Genomic DNA, 18,157 nt, shown 5'->3' with positions numbered 1-18,157 from the left:
AGGAAATGAATGGTACTTTGTACTTGTTATAATGAATATAGAAAACTTATATTTGTGTTTATTGCGCGATAGACCAATATGTAAATTGAGTTAGTAGTAAGAACAGGGATCTAAGAATCCTCTAAATGTAAGAATAATTTAAATTATAAATGTATTCTAACACATTATGTGCTCTAATAATAGCACGTAATTAATAGCGAATAGGTAATTTGAACGAGATTGTATCTTTGAGATGTTTAGTGTATGAATAGTATTCTTTATTCACAAAAAGTTTAAATGTAAGTATAATTTTAATTGGGAAAAATATTTATTTGTGAGATAACTTTAAATGTAAAACTGTTTAATAATGAAATGTATTTAACAGCGAAATAAATGTATTTTCAATTGTCATGCTAAGGCAAATTCCGGGAAGTAATGGTATGTTTTTAACTGTAATAATATAGAATACAGTGTGATATATAAGAAACTTGTTTCTGTGTTTTTATTATGTTGCCGACGGAAGAGGGGTTCGAGCCTGAAACGTGTCTCGGCAAATAAAAATTCCCGAATAAAAGTTGATAACAGAATTGCCAAGTGTCTGTATAAGCACCTAGTAGTGATAACAAATTATTCAATGGTAATTTAATTACTGTCATTGATATTTTAAATTGACTTTAATAATATAATTTCAGAAACCTGTGCCCTACTCGAATTTCATAAAATCTTTTGTGAACTCAAGAAACGGCTTGCGTTTCGACGTTTGTGTTCCAAATAACTGTAATGAAAATGATGTAAAAAATGTTTTAGATTGGTGTGAGTATAATTTGTCGTAAGATTTCGTTCGTTTGTTTATTTTTTGATAAATTTTAATATATATTATTTATCACAATACTGCATTTTTATTAAACATTATTTAGTGTTAGATGAGAAACTTGTTGATGTAGAATATTGCACAGACAAATTCCAAGGAATAAAATACACTACTGCTCAAATAATATGCATGTAAGCTACTTAGTTTTCAACGTATTTATTCTATTTAGTTTTGCTCTTTACGCTAACACACATTGAGTGGTTACCATATTACGAACACTCCTAATTTCGGGTGTACAACAGAACAATATGATTTCATTTTGGCAAGGATTTATTGAAATATCGAAATAGGTTTACTGGAAATTTTTATCCCTGCTGACATAACGACAATACCCTGTTTGTTGAGTGAGTAGTTTCTCAGTCATCTTTTTGTTCCATCTTGTAATAACTTCTAGGTTGATGACTGTAATGACAATGATATTAATAACATTTAGGTAAGAAAAATGTTAGTAAATGAGTAAGGCTAAAAAAGACAACATATACATATGTATGTGTTGACGTTTTAGCTTTATATACTACTTATATATATATATTGTAAATAGCCTATACTTCAAATATTTTGTGGTATTTGAATATGTACATTTTACAAGTACCTGTCTAATAAATATATATATATATATAGGCTGCATTCTTGGCCTTACTGGCTCATTCACTGATATGAAATGTTTTACTGCATGCAGCCTTCTTACAGAAAAACTAGTTCATGCAATTGAAAGGGGATTTAGTATTCTTTCTAACTCAATCTTTTGGGCACTAAGATGAACTTAATAATGATTCCAACGGACTCCTCCGGGCCAACAATGGAAAGGGCCGAGTGGTTAGACATCATACTAGCATAACTGAAAAGGATCACCCATGAAAATTTCCTAAGGTTTGCAATCTGGACCCAACTCTGGTCCCCTAGAGCGATAGACTGGAGCTTTTCTCGTATTTTTCTCACGAACAAAACTTGCATGTTTGACCCATCTACTCGAGAAAATAGCGTATGTAATAAAGTAGCCACTCAATTTATAGTCAATATATTCCTCTGTTTTTCATATTGTCTCATTATAATTGTATATTCATATAGAACAATCTTTACTTTATTTTCCGTTTGGGTCGTCATCTCAACCATTGCAGACTCTCTAATTAAATTACATATTATTTCTTCAAATAGAGAGAAAGGTAAATATAAAACTTCCTTCAAATAATTTCGGAATAATCAAATCGATCATTTCAAATGAGTAACATATACACTTTAAACGATGACTGAATAATTTAGATGAGCTGAATATTTAATAATTTTATATTTTAAATAAATGGTTACGATAATTTTAATTATAAACTGTAAAATAGCACTAAAATAATTTAAATATTGTTGCCAAACTCCAGAGAGGCATCTTTCTCCGAATTGCCTACCAGTGACGGTGCAGTTAAACAAGTTGTGGTTCTAAGCCATGACATTCAAGAGGCCCTACATTCTCTATGAAATAATTATAACAATACATATTAAGATGGTTTGTCTTGTCTTGTATTGGCTAATAGGCATGGGCTTCTAGGCTATATCACACCATGGTAAAGTGTGACGTAATTTCATGTAATAATAGTTGTATGCGTTTATGATGGTCGTTACGCGGAGAATAATACCTTCCGGTTGGTCTTTTAAAAGAAACTGGCTCCTATTTAGGCGTTACAGACGTGGAGAAAACCAGGAAAACTCCACGTGGCCAGCCCGTAGGAGCGAGGCGCGAACACTCTGTTCGCGCCTCGCTCCGAGTGTTCAGAGTACCCCCAGTGTTCAAGGTACGGAACCGCTTGGCCACTGATGGGTCCAGGATGGTTTAGTTTGATGGGATAAGGCAGTGCCACACATTAGCTGGCACTTAGTTAGCTGTTATATATGAAGAAAACTTGAATAATTCTACGTGACCAGCCCGTTTGTTAGGTGAGAACCTACAATCAGGTAGTCGTGGATTTGTACCACTTACCAGTGTTATCCTCAGCCACTGATCGGTTGGTATAAAATTGGCATAGATTATTTTCATGAAATTACGATACATATAGTCTATAACAAAAACACTTTTAAATTAAATTTACCTTTTTATACAGCATTGATTTTTCTTTTTTAAAAAATACATTTTTATTTTTTAAAATCAGATACAACAATGAAATATATAACTTCCGTTTCGTTGCATCAATCGACTCGAAAATTGGTTCATAATTGCAATGAAGTGAAAACTGCTGCATTTTGTGGAATTAAATTTTTATTAATAAATGTATTCGTATTTGGACACATTCCTCAGACATTATTTTTGGAACTTGGAAATGCAGGTAAGTTTTAAAAAATTAATGTAAATCTAAGAAAATTATTTATAATATAATATATTATTTCAAGTAACATAAAAATTTCAATGTACTTGAATTTAAAAGCATCTTATAAATACATATTTCATAACTATCTTAAGATTTCCATCTTAGCATAGTTATGAAAAATTTAAACTGTAGTTAGTTACCATAATGTATAATTACCATCTCACTTATCTGGTTTTTACCATCAAAGAAGAGATGGTAAAATGATGTAAAGTTTCTGGTCTTGGATCCTGGATTAGAGTACGGATTGGATCCTCAGAAATCTTAATTGGTGAGTGTATGCTTATATGTTGAGTACTTTTCTTTACACCTGGTTGTGGTATTGCTGTAGTCCTGACCGAAGCCACGGTAGGCTGGAAAAAAAATGCCCTTACTTCATGTATGAAAAATTTCTGGTGCTTTTGATCTCTGGAGTCCATCCAAAATCCCCCAAAACAGATGATAATGCCTCAACCAAATCAGCTGTCTGGAGGTCTATTTTGTAACCATCGAAAGTATAGGTAATCTGTTGTAGGCAATTCGATGGCGTAGTTACTATGCATCCTTGACTCTCCTCACCTAAAAGGCTAAATCTTATGCTCGGCTCCTGATGCAAAGTGAAGAGGCCACATGGCCAAGCAGTCAAGGTGGCAGCCAACCGCTCTGGGGGACCCGGGCTCAAATCTGGACGGGACGTTAAATCCCCAGGAAACTTTCGGGGGGTAGTCCGTCTGTATGTATCTGGACCCCTGTTCCTCAACATCCAGCCGCCCCATTGTGGGCCTGGCCGAATCCATAAGGGGCCTGCTATAAGAGGCCCTCTTAGTGCCCACAGGGTGGAAAGAGTTAAAAAGAGAAGAAAGAAACGATGCAAAATGAAGGCGTGGGGTTCGCAGATATTTTTTCATAAGTTTTAATGTTGAGTCAATGCCAAGAAAAAGCACCGCATGTTAAGTAATCAAGAATATTCGACAATTAAAACAGCAGCAATTGTTTACTGTTTTCAGTCTGCAATGGTAAAACATTTAAAGAACATGTGAACGAAAATACAGTATAAACAGCTATCAGATAAACCCGGCGTTGCTCGTGCAAAAGTAACGATAGTGAAGATTAAGATTATTACGTTATAGTCAACCTTACCCGTTTTCACAGAATGCAAGAATTGGGTCCCCCTGTTTTCGGACTAATTAGAGAATTTTTAGATGGATCTAAAAATATGTTCGATTTCTGCTAAAACGAAAAAACCTGCATCTGCGTCTTGCACGTCGCTTTCTCTTGACACTTCCGTTGTTACTTGACACTTCCATCAAAAATGGAAGTGTTAAACCTTAATCCTGTCCCTGGGGGAAGGAATTTTGAAAAATCACTTCTCAGTGTGTGTTCTCGTGACGTACTCTAACTGTGTACCAAATTTCAACTATCAACTCCTAACTGTTTGGGCTCTGCGCTGACTTTTACTATTATCAACCCATCTCGATTATATACAGTAGACCCCCTATAATTACGGTCCCTATAATTACGATTTCTATAAAACTGCGAAAAAATTGCGACGGTATCCGTAAAAAAGGTAAAAAAAACTCCAATAATTATGTAAAACATCATCTGGCAGCCAAACTACTTTCCCGCCGTCCGTAGCGCCACGCTACGGACATTTAGGCGACTAAATTGAGTTTAGTTTCGTCTGTACATATAATTATATATAAATTATATATAAATTAGGTACTGTATATATAATTATGTATTAACTTAATTTATTGTAACTTTATTATAATTATATATTTTTTTCCGCCGCGTAGCGCCACGCTACGGAGATTTTACGCTAACTATCGTCTGTACAGTATGTAAATTAGGTACCGTAAGTCTAATACAGTACTGTAATTTTATACATTTCTTGTGAAAGAAACATTTCTTATTCAACGGCGATTAAAATTATTTATATTAATGATGTCTCCAATGTTCAACGAAGTTTTCGCAGAAAAATAAGTTATTAGAAATCGGCCGCTATTTGCTGAGCTGTTCCGCGACGAAAACAAGCTTTAGCAATGGCGATGTCGAATGGTGCACACTCGGTAAGTAATCCTACAATTTTTTGTTTATAGCGTAGTTTATACGGATTATTCCCAAAAGCTTGTGTGTTTTGGAAATGTTGAGTCGGATTAGTCTAGAATCGATTAATTTTATGGAAGAAACCTTTTAATCAGCTGTAGTCCGTAAACTTCACACGTGTCGGGCTGTGATTGGAAGGACTCGTAAGAAATCGGATTCCTAAAGAATGGAACGTATCTATGATCTTATAGGGGGGTCGACTGTATATACATGAAGCCAAGAGTTAGAATCCATGTGTGTCTAGTTCTAGCGATACAGACAAAATAGCCGAGTAGTTACGGCAGTGGTTTTCAATCAGTTACGGCAGAAAAATATAGTGCTGATGTGCTGACAATAACTACATTGATGAAGAAGTAGGGGTGCCACGAGCAAACTTTAACAGGTTGGAGGTTGCACTACTAGAAAAATGCTAAAAGATACTGGATTAGGGTGTTGGAATACGTGTCGAAAAACTCGGGAATTTTTCGGGGATATCTGACCCGGTTATGTCAGGCACCCTTCCTCAACATCCGGTCGCCCCCATTGTGGGTCTGGCCAAGCCCAAGATATGCTTGATTTAAAAGTTCTCTTAGTGCTCACAGGGCGAAACAATTAAAAAAGCTCTAGTGTGAGGTAATGATTGCCTGAGAAAATCGTGTATGAGAGGGTCATAGATTTGAGAAGCATCTTTTCGTACATAGACAGTTTCCTGTAGGCTTTGTAGCGGGACGTTAAAGAGTACAAAGAGAAGAAATCCCTCGAGGAAGAAGAATTCATATCCTCCCGAAACTAGCTGTACTTTTCATCATCGATGGCTGAGATGTGTATATATTAAAACTATAGTTAAATTACGGATATGAATATAAAATATGAATTATTTAATAGTTTTTTATTAACATTTTCTATTTCTCTTTATATTACAGACAGATACTACAACTTCTCCAAAATATTCACTACAGCTCCTTTTGAAATAGCATCTCGTTCATATATTACAATGGAAACATTTTTCTTCGTGAGGTAAAATGTACTTTGATTTTTATAACATTTAATCGTGTGATTCTTTTAAAATTTCAGTAAACTACAGTGGAATACTGGTGTGAATTTGGTCCACGTCTAATCAATAGTCCACGTCTTCAAGCAAGGATCTTCCAAAATATCTTTAAATATTTTTAGTTAAACGATCCCTTTCTTTAAAATATTTCTAACTTGGGTCTATTTGCATCAGAAATATTTTTCGAAATTTCAGAGCATTGTGTTGTCCGTTCTCTCAGGCAGATTGTACAAAGCGAAGTTATGTAAAGTTTTTGTAGTTTTGTTTTTTTTTTTTTGTGACAGTTTTTGAGATGTGGATGATATAAACACGAAATTTAATAAATTAAGGAGAAGCATACCAATTAGCAAAAGAATATGGAGACAGGAATAAAACTAGAGAAGCATGGGAAAAACACCACTTTTAACGGAGAAGGGATGTGGTAATTTATACGGATGGGCAAACGGAGGTCGTATGAGAGGTCTTAGCTTTACCGTTATCATTGTCACTTTTCTATCAGATCGATCAGTCTGAACTGTTGTACGTAAGATTTTTCATCAGCATATTGTAACCTCATACCTCCAACTTTTCAGAGTTCATTGAATTTCTCATCTACAGTATACCGTTGCTTGATGCTGATGCTTTCCTGATATATAAGAGCTTTCTGTATTTTCTTTCATAATAACTTCCTAAATATAATGCTGCTTTCTTTCTGTCACTTGAATATTTCGTTAAAAACAATATTACAATTTTCAGAATATAAATTAAATTTCAAATGCTCTTCAATATAAGAAAATTTACAAGGTTGTTTAATATTTACAAAAATTTTTCAATACCTTTACAAAGTAAAATTTTAATTACTTGTAATATTTTTGAATTTCATATACAAGTTGAAGACTATAAAGAAATGCAATTTGCTGTCTTCTTAATTCCTTTTACGTCCACAGGAAGACAACACTGGCAGAGTTGACCTTTTTTGAAGCTTTTTCCTGCCTACGATTTTAATTAATTAGATTCTCTGGAACCGAATTCTTGCAATAATTTAAAACTTTAAATACATATTTCCTTATTAAAGATAATAAAAATAATAAAAATACAGGGGAAACTCAATCGTCCTAATTTGATGGGACAAGTGGTCTTTCGGATAATCCAGAAACTCGTTTGTTGTTGTGTTTTGGGTACAACATGAAGCACTGTGCCTTTTGAAGTATCATGAACATTAAATAGTATTATCCAATTACTGTATATGAATGTAAATTAATTTACTGGAAAGTTAACTTTGTTATATATAGACCTATTTTTGCTTCGCTACAATCGGCATATGAATAGACAGCCTGTATATAGAAAGGCTCTCTGACGGATGATGTAGTGATGTCCAGTTACACGAAAAATTTGTCTCTGTGGTATATATAACGCTACATCTTCTAGTAACTCTTTTAAACGATTTCGGATTATCGCATTTTTACTGTATATAAAAAATTACTATCTTCTTAATCGTTTTCCTGTAGTCATAAAGGATATAACACTAATTGAAATTTATACTTTTTCAGTGGTTATCTTTTCTCTAATCTACAAAGAAGAAATGTGAATTCCCAGATCTTCTATGGCCTTGTGTTAATAAAAAGGCTCATCAGGTTAGACGAATATTTAATTTTTTATATGATTTTAATAGATGAAATAAAACAAAAATAATTCATTTTTCCATTTAATATACAGAAAAATGATGCTCAAAATTTTCACGTAAAACAGGAATTCATAGAAGAATTGCCTTATTCCGATATATACAGGGTGGGGTATTTAGGTGGTAAGACGATTGATTTCGTGATGTGTTGACACTGTTCTATTTATCTGGAATTGAATGGTGGAATTTGAAAGTCAAGAGTTTAAAGTGATATTGAAATCACATTTCTCAAATCTTAAAACCTTTCGATCGCTTTCTTAAGCAATTGCTCAAGTTCTAACTGTAACTTGCTGCTGTATGCTCAGCACCATCTTGGATGCCGACGTAAGCACTGTTGATGCAACTCAGACGCGCGATCTCTTGTTAAAAAGACAATTTCTTAAAATGTCACTTATTATTTTCCCCTAAATACTATCAGCATACCTGAGATAAAATGTGTAGCCACCTTCCTAATTCTGCAGTTTATCAGGAAAGATATGTGAGGCTACTCATTGCTAATGGATGCGTAGTCATGCCAGGAGGGATAAATTTCCTTCTCGACATTTTTTAATTTAGTCTCCGAAAAAAAATTTTTATAAATAAAATGTATTTTAGAACAGTTAATTAATTTTAATAGTCGATACAGTAAAGTACAGTCCACATGCAACATCATAAATCCTGCCGTTCTTAAATTCATGTGCAGAGAGTATTTATAAAGCGATTACATTTTTTAAGCAGTTACAGTTTGCATCAGTATTTTACAATAATTTAATTATGAATAATAAGTATTTGTAATTGTAATAATCTTATCACCATTATAAAAAAAATATATTTGGTCCAGTACTAGCAGCCATCTTGCAAATCATTAGACGGGACAAAGCATTGTTAGCATGGACAAAAGTAACTTTTTTCAACTCTTTCTGCCCTGTGGGCACTAAGAGGGCCTCTTGTAGCAAACACATTATGGATTCGTCCTTCAATGGAGGAGCTAGGTGGTGAAGAACTGGGACCGGACATATCCGGACTGATCATCGACCGAAAAATTCTTGGGAATGTTAGCAGTGGGAAGAGTCAAGAAGTAGTTAGAAAGGAGTTCAACATCTCAGCATTACTAGACTTATTTTGCAGTCCTGAACACGGCTCAGATATGATCACACAATTTTTTTTTTGCTGGGAAAGTTTCGAAACTATTTGCTGGATTTTTTTCTTAAAGGGTTTTTAAATCTAATGAAATTAACATGTTTTATAGATTAACGCTACCAGTTCTTTGTGTTTTGGCAATTATGATCGTTCTGCCACATTTTGGAGACGGCCCTCTTTGGAATAAAATAGTAAAAAAGGCACGATATACAGAAGAGAATTGGTTTCGTTTCGTTTCTCATACAGATAATTTTGGAAGAAAAGACATTGAAGTAAATAGTATATTTAATTATCATTGTGGGCTCTTTTATTATATAAATATATTTTAACATATTATTCTTTTTATTAATAATTTTCAATATATTTTACAGGAAAATAGCCATTTATGGTTTATCAGCGTTTTGGCTCAACAGAGTTTTCCCGCCGTAGCTTTACTTTACTTACGTAACAGGTATATATAAGTTATATATATATATATATATTTAAACTGATTATATATACAATGGAACCACGAGGAACAGCTACTTCTAAACAGCGGCCATTTTTCAGGAAGTTTTTTAAAAATCTAAGCAATGACCATTTTATGCTTCCCTCTGACATGGCCGATCATTTCAAGTTTTGTACACATAACTTGGTGGTGACAGTTTTGTTAAACTTTATGGTGGACTTAAGGTATTAATATAATCACGTTTTAATATATATATATATATATATATATATGAGTTGTTATTCATTATTGTGATTTCATTAGCGTTTGCAATGATGAATGAGGTACATTGCATTAACTTAAGACTGATCCTTGTAATTATGCAAGAGATGAGAATTCTTGGAAGTAGAGTTAATTGATTTTTATTTCGTAGGTACGCAGTATAACTTATAATAATTATTTCAGGATGAAACTATAGAGGGAACATAAAAGTCATTGCCTAAAGTATTTAAAGTTTGTAAGATATAAGTCATGTTTTCGAACTGTATGTAAATAAACGATGTGAGTAGGTGGCTTTTTCAGAATTTTTTAATATTCTGAGTGTAAAAGATTGGCGAGTGTGAAACGAAGAGGTAAACAACAGTATTGATTGAACGATTACTAGTTATTGAAAAGTACAGTAGACTATCCCACGTCCTGTCTACATACCCGAACACTTCCTTATCTGGATTGATCAAAGGCAACCATAAGTTTTCGAAAATATTGTACACTGTTACTACTCTCACTGCTAATGTTACTTTTCCATACTTCAGTATGTACATTTTTAAATTTATTTTATTAAGATTGCTTTGAAGTTCGTAGAAGAGCACAATGCATTAATTACTGTTGACGTGATAATGAAGAGGCATTGGCGTGATGTAGCAGCTCATTAGCGAATCCAGAACAAAAACAACTATAATACAATATTTTCAAAATTATTTGTAATTATCAAAAATATACGATTAATTCGAATATGGGAGAGTATACTGTATACACGATCATAAATACACATTTCAAATATTTTTAACATAGCAGATTATAAACATACAGGATGGTAGGAATTTTGAGATTTTTCAGCGATTGGCAGCACCGCAGACGTCCTTTTCTTATACGTATATATAATAGACGTTATATTTTGTCAATTGCTGATCAATAATACTAAAACTTCTTTTTATCTCTAATCTAATATTTGATATAATTAAAGGTATTTTTTATTTGCAGGTGGGCGAGAATTGGAAATATTTTGACAGTTTTTTTAATTGTGGCTGGAATGGTATCTCACATTGCTCAATTATTAATCTCCGATGACATCATAATACTTGGTTTCGGTTTCAATGCCCAGTAAGTGACTTTAAACTTACGATTTTTTTTATGATAATTAAATGTATTTTTAATACAAATAATAACAATAAAGTAATATAGAAATGTATATACATTAATTTTCTAAATCTTATATTAAAATGTCTGTCAGATGACCTTTGCGTTAAGGTATCAGCCTACTACTGTGGTGGCTTGGGATCGAGTTAGGGAGGATCGAAAGATTTCAGGAATTTTTGAAAATGGTTTCTTTTATGCATTTTGCTGCTCACCCTCATTATAACATTTACAGTGTTTAGTTTTGTAATTAAATTTCTATCTGCGAAAATATTTTAGCATGTCGTGACAGGTCAGCACATAATATTTGGTTGTATTTGGACTGTTTTATATTCCTCCAGGAGCCGTTGAGTAGGGATACTTTAATTAGGGTTTAATAAAAATAATCGTGGCTCCAACACGTTTAGTTCTATTTCTTTGAGTACCATTGCATAAAGGTATAGAACAATCAATATGGAAAGAAATTATCATATGCGTTTCACAAAATTTCAAAAATATACAAATGCAAATTTTTTTACAACTTTTAATATTATTTTCATATTTTCATGTGAAAACAGAGATCACTTTATTTATATATATAATGGCATTCATGTATCACTGGCTTATTGATGCGCAACCAAAATTTGTTGGCCGCTAGCTCAAGAAGCTAAAGGACCATTGCTTTAATAAAATATATAGATTTATATAACGAATATATTTCATATATAGGAACAATTCTATCTAATTCATCGTTTATACCGCGTAAGTTCGTTAATCCGGCATCCGCTCATACGGAATGTCCAGAAATCCAATACATTGGATATTTGGACATTCCGTTGATTCTGTGAAATAAGGTGTTCGTTAATTCTTTTGCAAGATTTTCAATCAACTTCAATACGGTGTAATCAAGCACTGTATTATTTGTTCAGGTTGATTACCGAGCGTATATAGAAAAATCAGCAGGTACAAAATGTATAGCAATGTCTGAAATGTTCGAATCGTATATAACCTATCAAATTTTTCAAAAAGTTTCTCGGTAATCCTTGAACTTTGGGTTAAATGGCATCTCTCCTCCTGAATATTGTCATTCCTCATCAGTAACTCATCGGCACTACTGACTCCATATACTTTTCTCAAAGTATGTCTCACTTCACAAGCAGTTAACCGACGCGTTTGCCTCTTCTGCCATAACAATGTCTCACTACCATTACAACACTTCTGTACACTGTCAATTCTAGCATATCATAAAAGAATGTGGCACGAAAGAGAATGTCATCCAAAACACGAGAAAGCTTTCTTTACAATAGTTGACCATGCTGAGAGAATAAATGAAGTTTAATTACTAAAAAGAGTGGAAGGAAAGCGAAAAAGGGCGATCATGAAAATTCTGTTGGAGGAAGTGGACGAGCATCTGAATGATCGAAACATTATAAATGCGAGAGATACAAGAAAATGTACTAGAAGAGAGATAAAATAGCGGAAACAAAAAACATGCAGAAACATGAGTGGCTGGAGGAATCACACTACATTGTGCTTTTTTACATTTTTTAATTTTATCCTCTTGTAAGCACTGAGAGAGTCTTTTTTCCACACTCACCGGGGGACTCTGCAGGATCACAATGGGTGGTGAAGGAGGGCACTTAGAATATAGAAAATTCTTGGAAAGTTGCTTGCCCAGATTCGTTTCCGGGCATGTTTTCTTTTTTGAAATCCTGAAAGGTTCTGTTTAAGTTGATTTCAAAAAGAACATCAATAATGCCTAACACAAAAAAAAATTATATTCTTAAGAAATAATTTAATGAATAAGATAAATTACAATTTCGTTTCTTATATTTTCAGAAAAGTGAAAAATTACTTCCTTTATAATGCTTCGAAACCTTATTATTCTCATCTTAGTTCGTTTTTTCTTGGATTTTTCTTTGGGTATTTACTCTTAGAGAAAAAAGAAATTAAATTCAAAATGGTATGTACTAATGTACTATATAGTTGATATTATATTGTCTTTCTGTTCACTGTAATATGTTGTATACTAATGTGATTAATAAAAATAATGATAAGTATGTTAAATATTAATTTTATTATAAAATATAATCAAATTTTTATAATTATGGTCGGGGCTTGGGGAATTGCTAGTTTAGATGACACTCGTTGTTATCAATAGCTGGAATATAGTACGAATACAACATCATAATAATTTTATTCGAAATTTCAGATTACACAAGTGTTCTGTTGGATTTGCAGCATAACAATTATGATGTTAGTGTTATTTGGGTTGCATGGATATATAAAGGATCCGTCTCCAAATGAAACTGTGTTGCGTTTATACATAATGTTATCTCCATTTGCATGGACGGCATCTACAGCATGGATTTGCATCGCATGTGTTACTGGACATGGAGGTTAGTAAATTTCTTTTTAAAACAATTAAATTAACTGAATTCAAATCAATTTTTACAACGGAATATACTGTATAAATCAAACAATTAATGCTAACAAAACTCAATAATAAAGGATCCAAAGTGATATGCAAATTCAATTGTACTATAAAAATTCGTTATAACAGCTGACAAAAAATTTTATTTTTTATTAATTTTTTTCAGTTTCCTGTAGTTAGTTGGTTTGGTGGGTTAAGGCAACGCGTCACAAGTAAGATCCGCAAAGATGGGATGCCTACTGGAGGTCGTTCTGTGGGAAACTGGCTCTTATTGGTTATTAGACACGTAAATAAAGTAAAAAACTTCACTAGGCCAGCTTACTGCAGGGCGTCTGCTGCAAATCGCCATCGTGCTGCGTTGTCTTTTCCCATCAATGTAATCTAATTTTTACATCATATGTACTATACTTTTGGTTTTCTGTAGAAGATATAATCTCATCTTTTAAACTCTGCTTAAATAAAACCCCATAATGCATTAAATCCTTAATGTCCTTATCTTTTTCCTTAATGTCTAGCTATATTTATTCACTTCATCCTTGGTCTTCCTGTAGTTAACTTTTTCCAACCTCCATGTTCGTTACCCGCTTTTCGAGATAACTGTCATCTGTTCTCGTGTAATGCCCATAAGTTTTTAGTCGTATTTTCTGTATTTTATTGATAATTACAGTTTGTGCAAAAATATGATTGGTTATGGTTCTTACATTTTAAATTCAAACTGTATATGTTGCTATATGTACAAAAGCGATTACTCCGATGATTATGCATATTTGGCAGTCTAAGATGGTAAATTTGATATGCTGGTCACGAAGAATAGATCATGCCATCAAGGCATTAAGTGTAATCCTTAAGAAAGCCATGTTTGGTTTACCCTTAAAAGTTGGGCTGAAGACATCATTCTTAGTGATGCTATTGCAGATGTTTGCACTGAAGAGGAGCTACAAGAAATAATTGAGTCGATCAAAATCAAAGTCAATTATAAGAATTTTAAAATATTCCAGAAAAAATGTTGAAAATGAATAGCCATCATTCGACCAACTCCATGTGACTATCCCTCATTTTCCAACCAAAGTACAGCTTAGTATGGAAGTGATCAATCTTCTACATTGATTGTAGAAGATTGATCAGAAAAGAGGAAGTTGAGAAGAAGCAAGCGAAACACTACCGAAGAAAATGATAAAAATATTAAAGATTTCTGCAACCAAACAAGGAGATACAGTGAAATTAAGAACACCAGATATGACAGGGTAAAAGATATCCGTGGATACATTGGCAGTAATATTAGCGACTGAAAATGATGAGTATTATCGCTTGGGAACAAAGGAGGGAGGTCTTTCGCAAATGTATACCAGAAACCAGTTTGTGCTCTGTGATGAAAAATTTCTTACAGTAGAGAATGTGCCAAATATTATTTTATTTCTTAGGGAGAAATTTTACGATATTTATGAAATTTATGCAATACATTTTAAAAATTATACATAATCGCCGGTAAAAATATTTAGTGAAAAATTTATGAAATTCACCAACATGATCGATTTTTTCCATAACATATATATTTATTATTCTATTTTTAGGTATTGTCAATCGAATTCTCTCAATGAAAATATTCTGTATGTTGGATCGATTGATAATTTGGGTTTACTTACTTCACTTTCCAGTCATTTACTATATTTTTTGTCAAGCACGGACACCGTTTTCAGTATCAATGTTAAATTTGGTAAGTATTCACATTGTTTTCTAGTAAATTGCTGTAAAATATCAAATGTAAAATAAATATATACAGACAAAGATTGTCTTGCGGGTGAAGCATAAATTAGTTGAGAGCTGAGAGTCTGTGGGCAAAGACTTCATGAAGATCATGCGCTGAGCCTATTGGATGTTATATCGTATATCTTAAATTTAGCGTCATTTAACCTAAATTAATTCACTAAATTCAATGGCGATTTAATTTCCAGACTTATTACACCAAGGATTTCTTTAAGTCTGTTTTACAATATTAACTTTTACTTCTTCCTTCAATATGCATTTCAATCATTCGTTTTTTTTTCAGTCGGAGTAACAATTATAAAACTTCTTCAAATCGTTGCGGGGTCTGTCAACAGTTAAAGGTCGAATTTTTATAATTGTAACTCCAAGTGAAGCGAAGAGAGTGTCTGAAATGCGTATTGAACGATTATAAATTTTAATTCACAATTGTACTTTTTTTTTCTAGTGGACGATGTATGCCTTTGTGATGATGCTTACGTTGATTATCTCATATTTTGTCTATGCATTTGTCGAAACTCCATCCAATTACCTTCTTCAGAAAACGCTCGATTTGGTTTCTTTCAAAGACAAAAGTTCAGTGAAAGAGTATAAAATGAACAACATGCCTGAAAGTCAAGAAGTTGAGAAAAACTCAATTACAAATTGACGATGACTACAGAAAAGAAAAATTGTATTATAATGATATTTTTTAAAGCCATTCATCAATAATTCAATTTATGCTAGGTTGATATTAAAAATACGTTTTGTTAAACTTTTAATGAAAATTTGAAATAAAACAGATGCAATTCTACATACCTTTTTCAATTTGTAGTTTATGATAGTGACTACCAGTGATCGAGCGGATAAAACCACAGAACACTAGTAATTGGTCGTGAGTTCAAGCATCGCCAACGGGCTGGCTACGTGGATTTTTTCCGGATTTATTCGAATTTGTAACACTTAACTAGGGGCCAGTTTCCCATGGAAAGTCCTCCCGGGAGGAATTCTTCTTCTTGTACTTTGACAGATCGCTTACGTGACGCGTTGCCGTATACAAACGTCACTCATTAAGCTAGTGTTAATGCTCTTTATCAGTCTGGCTTCTGCGTNTGAGTTTTATAAAATTCATTTTTACCTTCACAAGTAAGCTTTTCCTTTTTTAAAAATAATATTTAATAATGTAAATAGTATTTTAAGTAGAACATCAAAACAGATGGCATCACACACAAATATACTTTTTTTGCAGGGAAAGTTACTGCTGCCACTCGTTTCTGAGCTTTTGAAACAAAAGTTGATATAAATATAAGTTAGTGTACTGCTCAAAAATCACAAGGAATTAAGTAGCCTTTCACAAGTGCCAATTTGAAATAATTTTATTTATTCAAAATTGTTGCGAAACTTAGCATTTCACATTAGTTTCTAAAAGAGACAAATGAGGCGGCATCCATTTTTACTTTCCCGACTGTTATATATGATAAAGGGAGAGTGTGGCAATAGATCAAAGAAAGATTCTGCAAGATTATTACATTTTGTGACTGCGGACCTCAAATAGTCGAATAATGCATAAAAATACAGGTTTTTTATTTTGTATGTATGAATGTTAGTGTGTGAGGTACAATTCTGTTCACCCCGTTTAAAGCTTAATTCCTATTTCTTTTTACCAAAAATTTCTGAAATTTCGCAGAGAAATTTCTTCATAGAGGAATCAATGCCGTTAAATTTTTGTAGTTAAAGGTCAAGGAAGTGGAATAATAATGGGAGTCGTGTGTATCTCGATTAGTGTCGTGGTTAATGACGATTGTATTGTTTTTAAATAAAATTATAAAAAGAAGAAAACAGTAACGAAGTTTTTAAATAAAATATCTTAACAGATGGCGCCACCAAATGTTAATTATATGAAATTTAATTAAATGAAAATTATAAGATTTTACAAATAAAACAGATCTTAAAAGGTGGAAAATTATAAGCTTTTTACTGTTATTTGAGTTTCTTTTCATTAATGTTATAATAACTCAAAAATTATTGAAGACTTGGAGGGTACTCCGAGGTCTCCTTTTTTGTTTGTTATAATTTGTGCCAAACGTTTTTGAATATAGCCTGTGTGTATGGAAATAATCTGCCAAGGGCAATTAGCTCTGAGTATTATTTTATTTCTATAAATGTAATCACTAATAAAAAAACATTTCATTTTCCTTTTGTATAATTTTATTACAGAAAAAAGGAATACTATAATATATTCNTCTAGGGAAATGCTAGATCAAGCAGCTTTGGTAATCTTCAATTTTTATAAGTTTTCTTTCCTCGATACTGTACACTTTTTGTGTGAAGTTAGCAACAAATGCTTCCTACTTGTTTCTTCATCTTCAATTTTATGAATTCCGGACGAACATTATGGTTTAAAAACACTTACGAATAATATTATCATACTTACCATGTTTATCATCGTAAAAGAAATAGGTTGTCTTAGTTGACCACAAATGAAATATATGACTTGGATGTGCAGCGAATAGATCCAAATTATCAAACGGTCCAACATACGGAAAATTTTTAACGAGAAAAATCGATTTACAATACCTAAGAAAAAATATCAAGCATGAATTTTTAGATATACTTTTATAAATGATTTAATCGGTAATTAAGTTGGAAATTATTAAAGATTTGGATATGGGATTTTAATATACATAAAACAAAGAAAATACTAGATAAATGAAAAAAAAATTATTGAGAATAACACTTTTAAAATGAGAGTAAACACTTGCAATGAATTTATAATAAAACTTTACGACAATTTTGAGTCAGAAAGATAATGTAAGTTTGTTAGGCATAAGTATGACTGAAAAAACTGAGGTGTTTATGAAGAGGAAAGTGTGAGAAAGTACGACGATTTGTAAGATTATCAAGACTGTCATTCTGCTGCTCATCCTTTCTGGGGTGTGAGCGTGAAAATGAATTGTATTTTATAATTTAAATTATTTTCTTTTTTTCTTTTCTTTCTTGCTTTTAATTTTTACTGTTGATTCTATATCTATAACTTGAATGTTTCTAAACCTGGAAGACTATCACGTTTAT

The 18,157-nt window shown here is 32.6% G+C and overlaps 1 protein-coding gene across 1 annotated transcript; it reads left to right on the top strand.

The window, feature by feature from the left end:
* Window positions 1-687: 687 nt before the first annotated feature.
* LOC111619697 (nose resistant to fluoxetine protein 6-like) lies at window positions 688-15,801 on the top strand. Its single transcript, XM_023361467.1, has 13 exons — window positions 688-792; window positions 897-981; window positions 1,919-2,013; window positions 2,986-3,159; window positions 6,186-6,279; window positions 7,843-7,926; window positions 9,202-9,364; window positions 9,464-9,543; window positions 10,780-10,899; window positions 12,751-12,874; window positions 13,124-13,310; window positions 14,917-15,059; window positions 15,555-15,801. Exons 4-13 carry the CDS (start codon window positions 2,994-2,996, stop codon window positions 15,753-15,755), a joined length of 1,362 nt encoding a protein of 453 aa, XP_023217235.1. The 5' UTR covers window positions 688-792; window positions 897-981; window positions 1,919-2,013; window positions 2,986-2,993; the 3' UTR covers window positions 15,756-15,801.
* Window positions 15,802-18,157: the final 2,356 nt, after the last annotated feature.

Source organism: Centruroides sculpturatus, unplaced genomic scaffold (genome assembly GCF_000671375.1).
Source record: "Centruroides sculpturatus isolate CEXI.00-Female unplaced genomic scaffold, Cexi_2.0 scaffold141, whole genome shotgun sequence".
Taxonomy (NCBI): domain Eukaryota; kingdom Metazoa; phylum Arthropoda; class Arachnida; order Scorpiones; family Buthidae; genus Centruroides; species Centruroides sculpturatus.
This window is presented reverse-complemented; position numbering and strand designations above follow the sequence as displayed.

What these genes read in the sequence shown, in the direction of transcription:
- LOC111619697 (XM_023361467.1), top strand. Translation starts at nt 2,994, where the DNA reads ATGAAATATATAACTTCCGTTTCGTTGCATCAATCGACTCGAAAATTG. An exon ending in TTGGAAGAAAAGACATTGAA is followed by an intron (nt 9,365 to 9,463) that starts GTAAATAGTATA and finishes TATATTTTACAG; the next exon opens with GAAAATAGCCATTTATGGTT. An exon ending in CAGTATCAATGTTAAATTTG is followed by an intron (nt 15,060 to 15,554) that starts GTAAGTATTCAC and finishes TTTTTTTTCTAG; the next exon opens with TGGACGATGTATGCCTTTGT.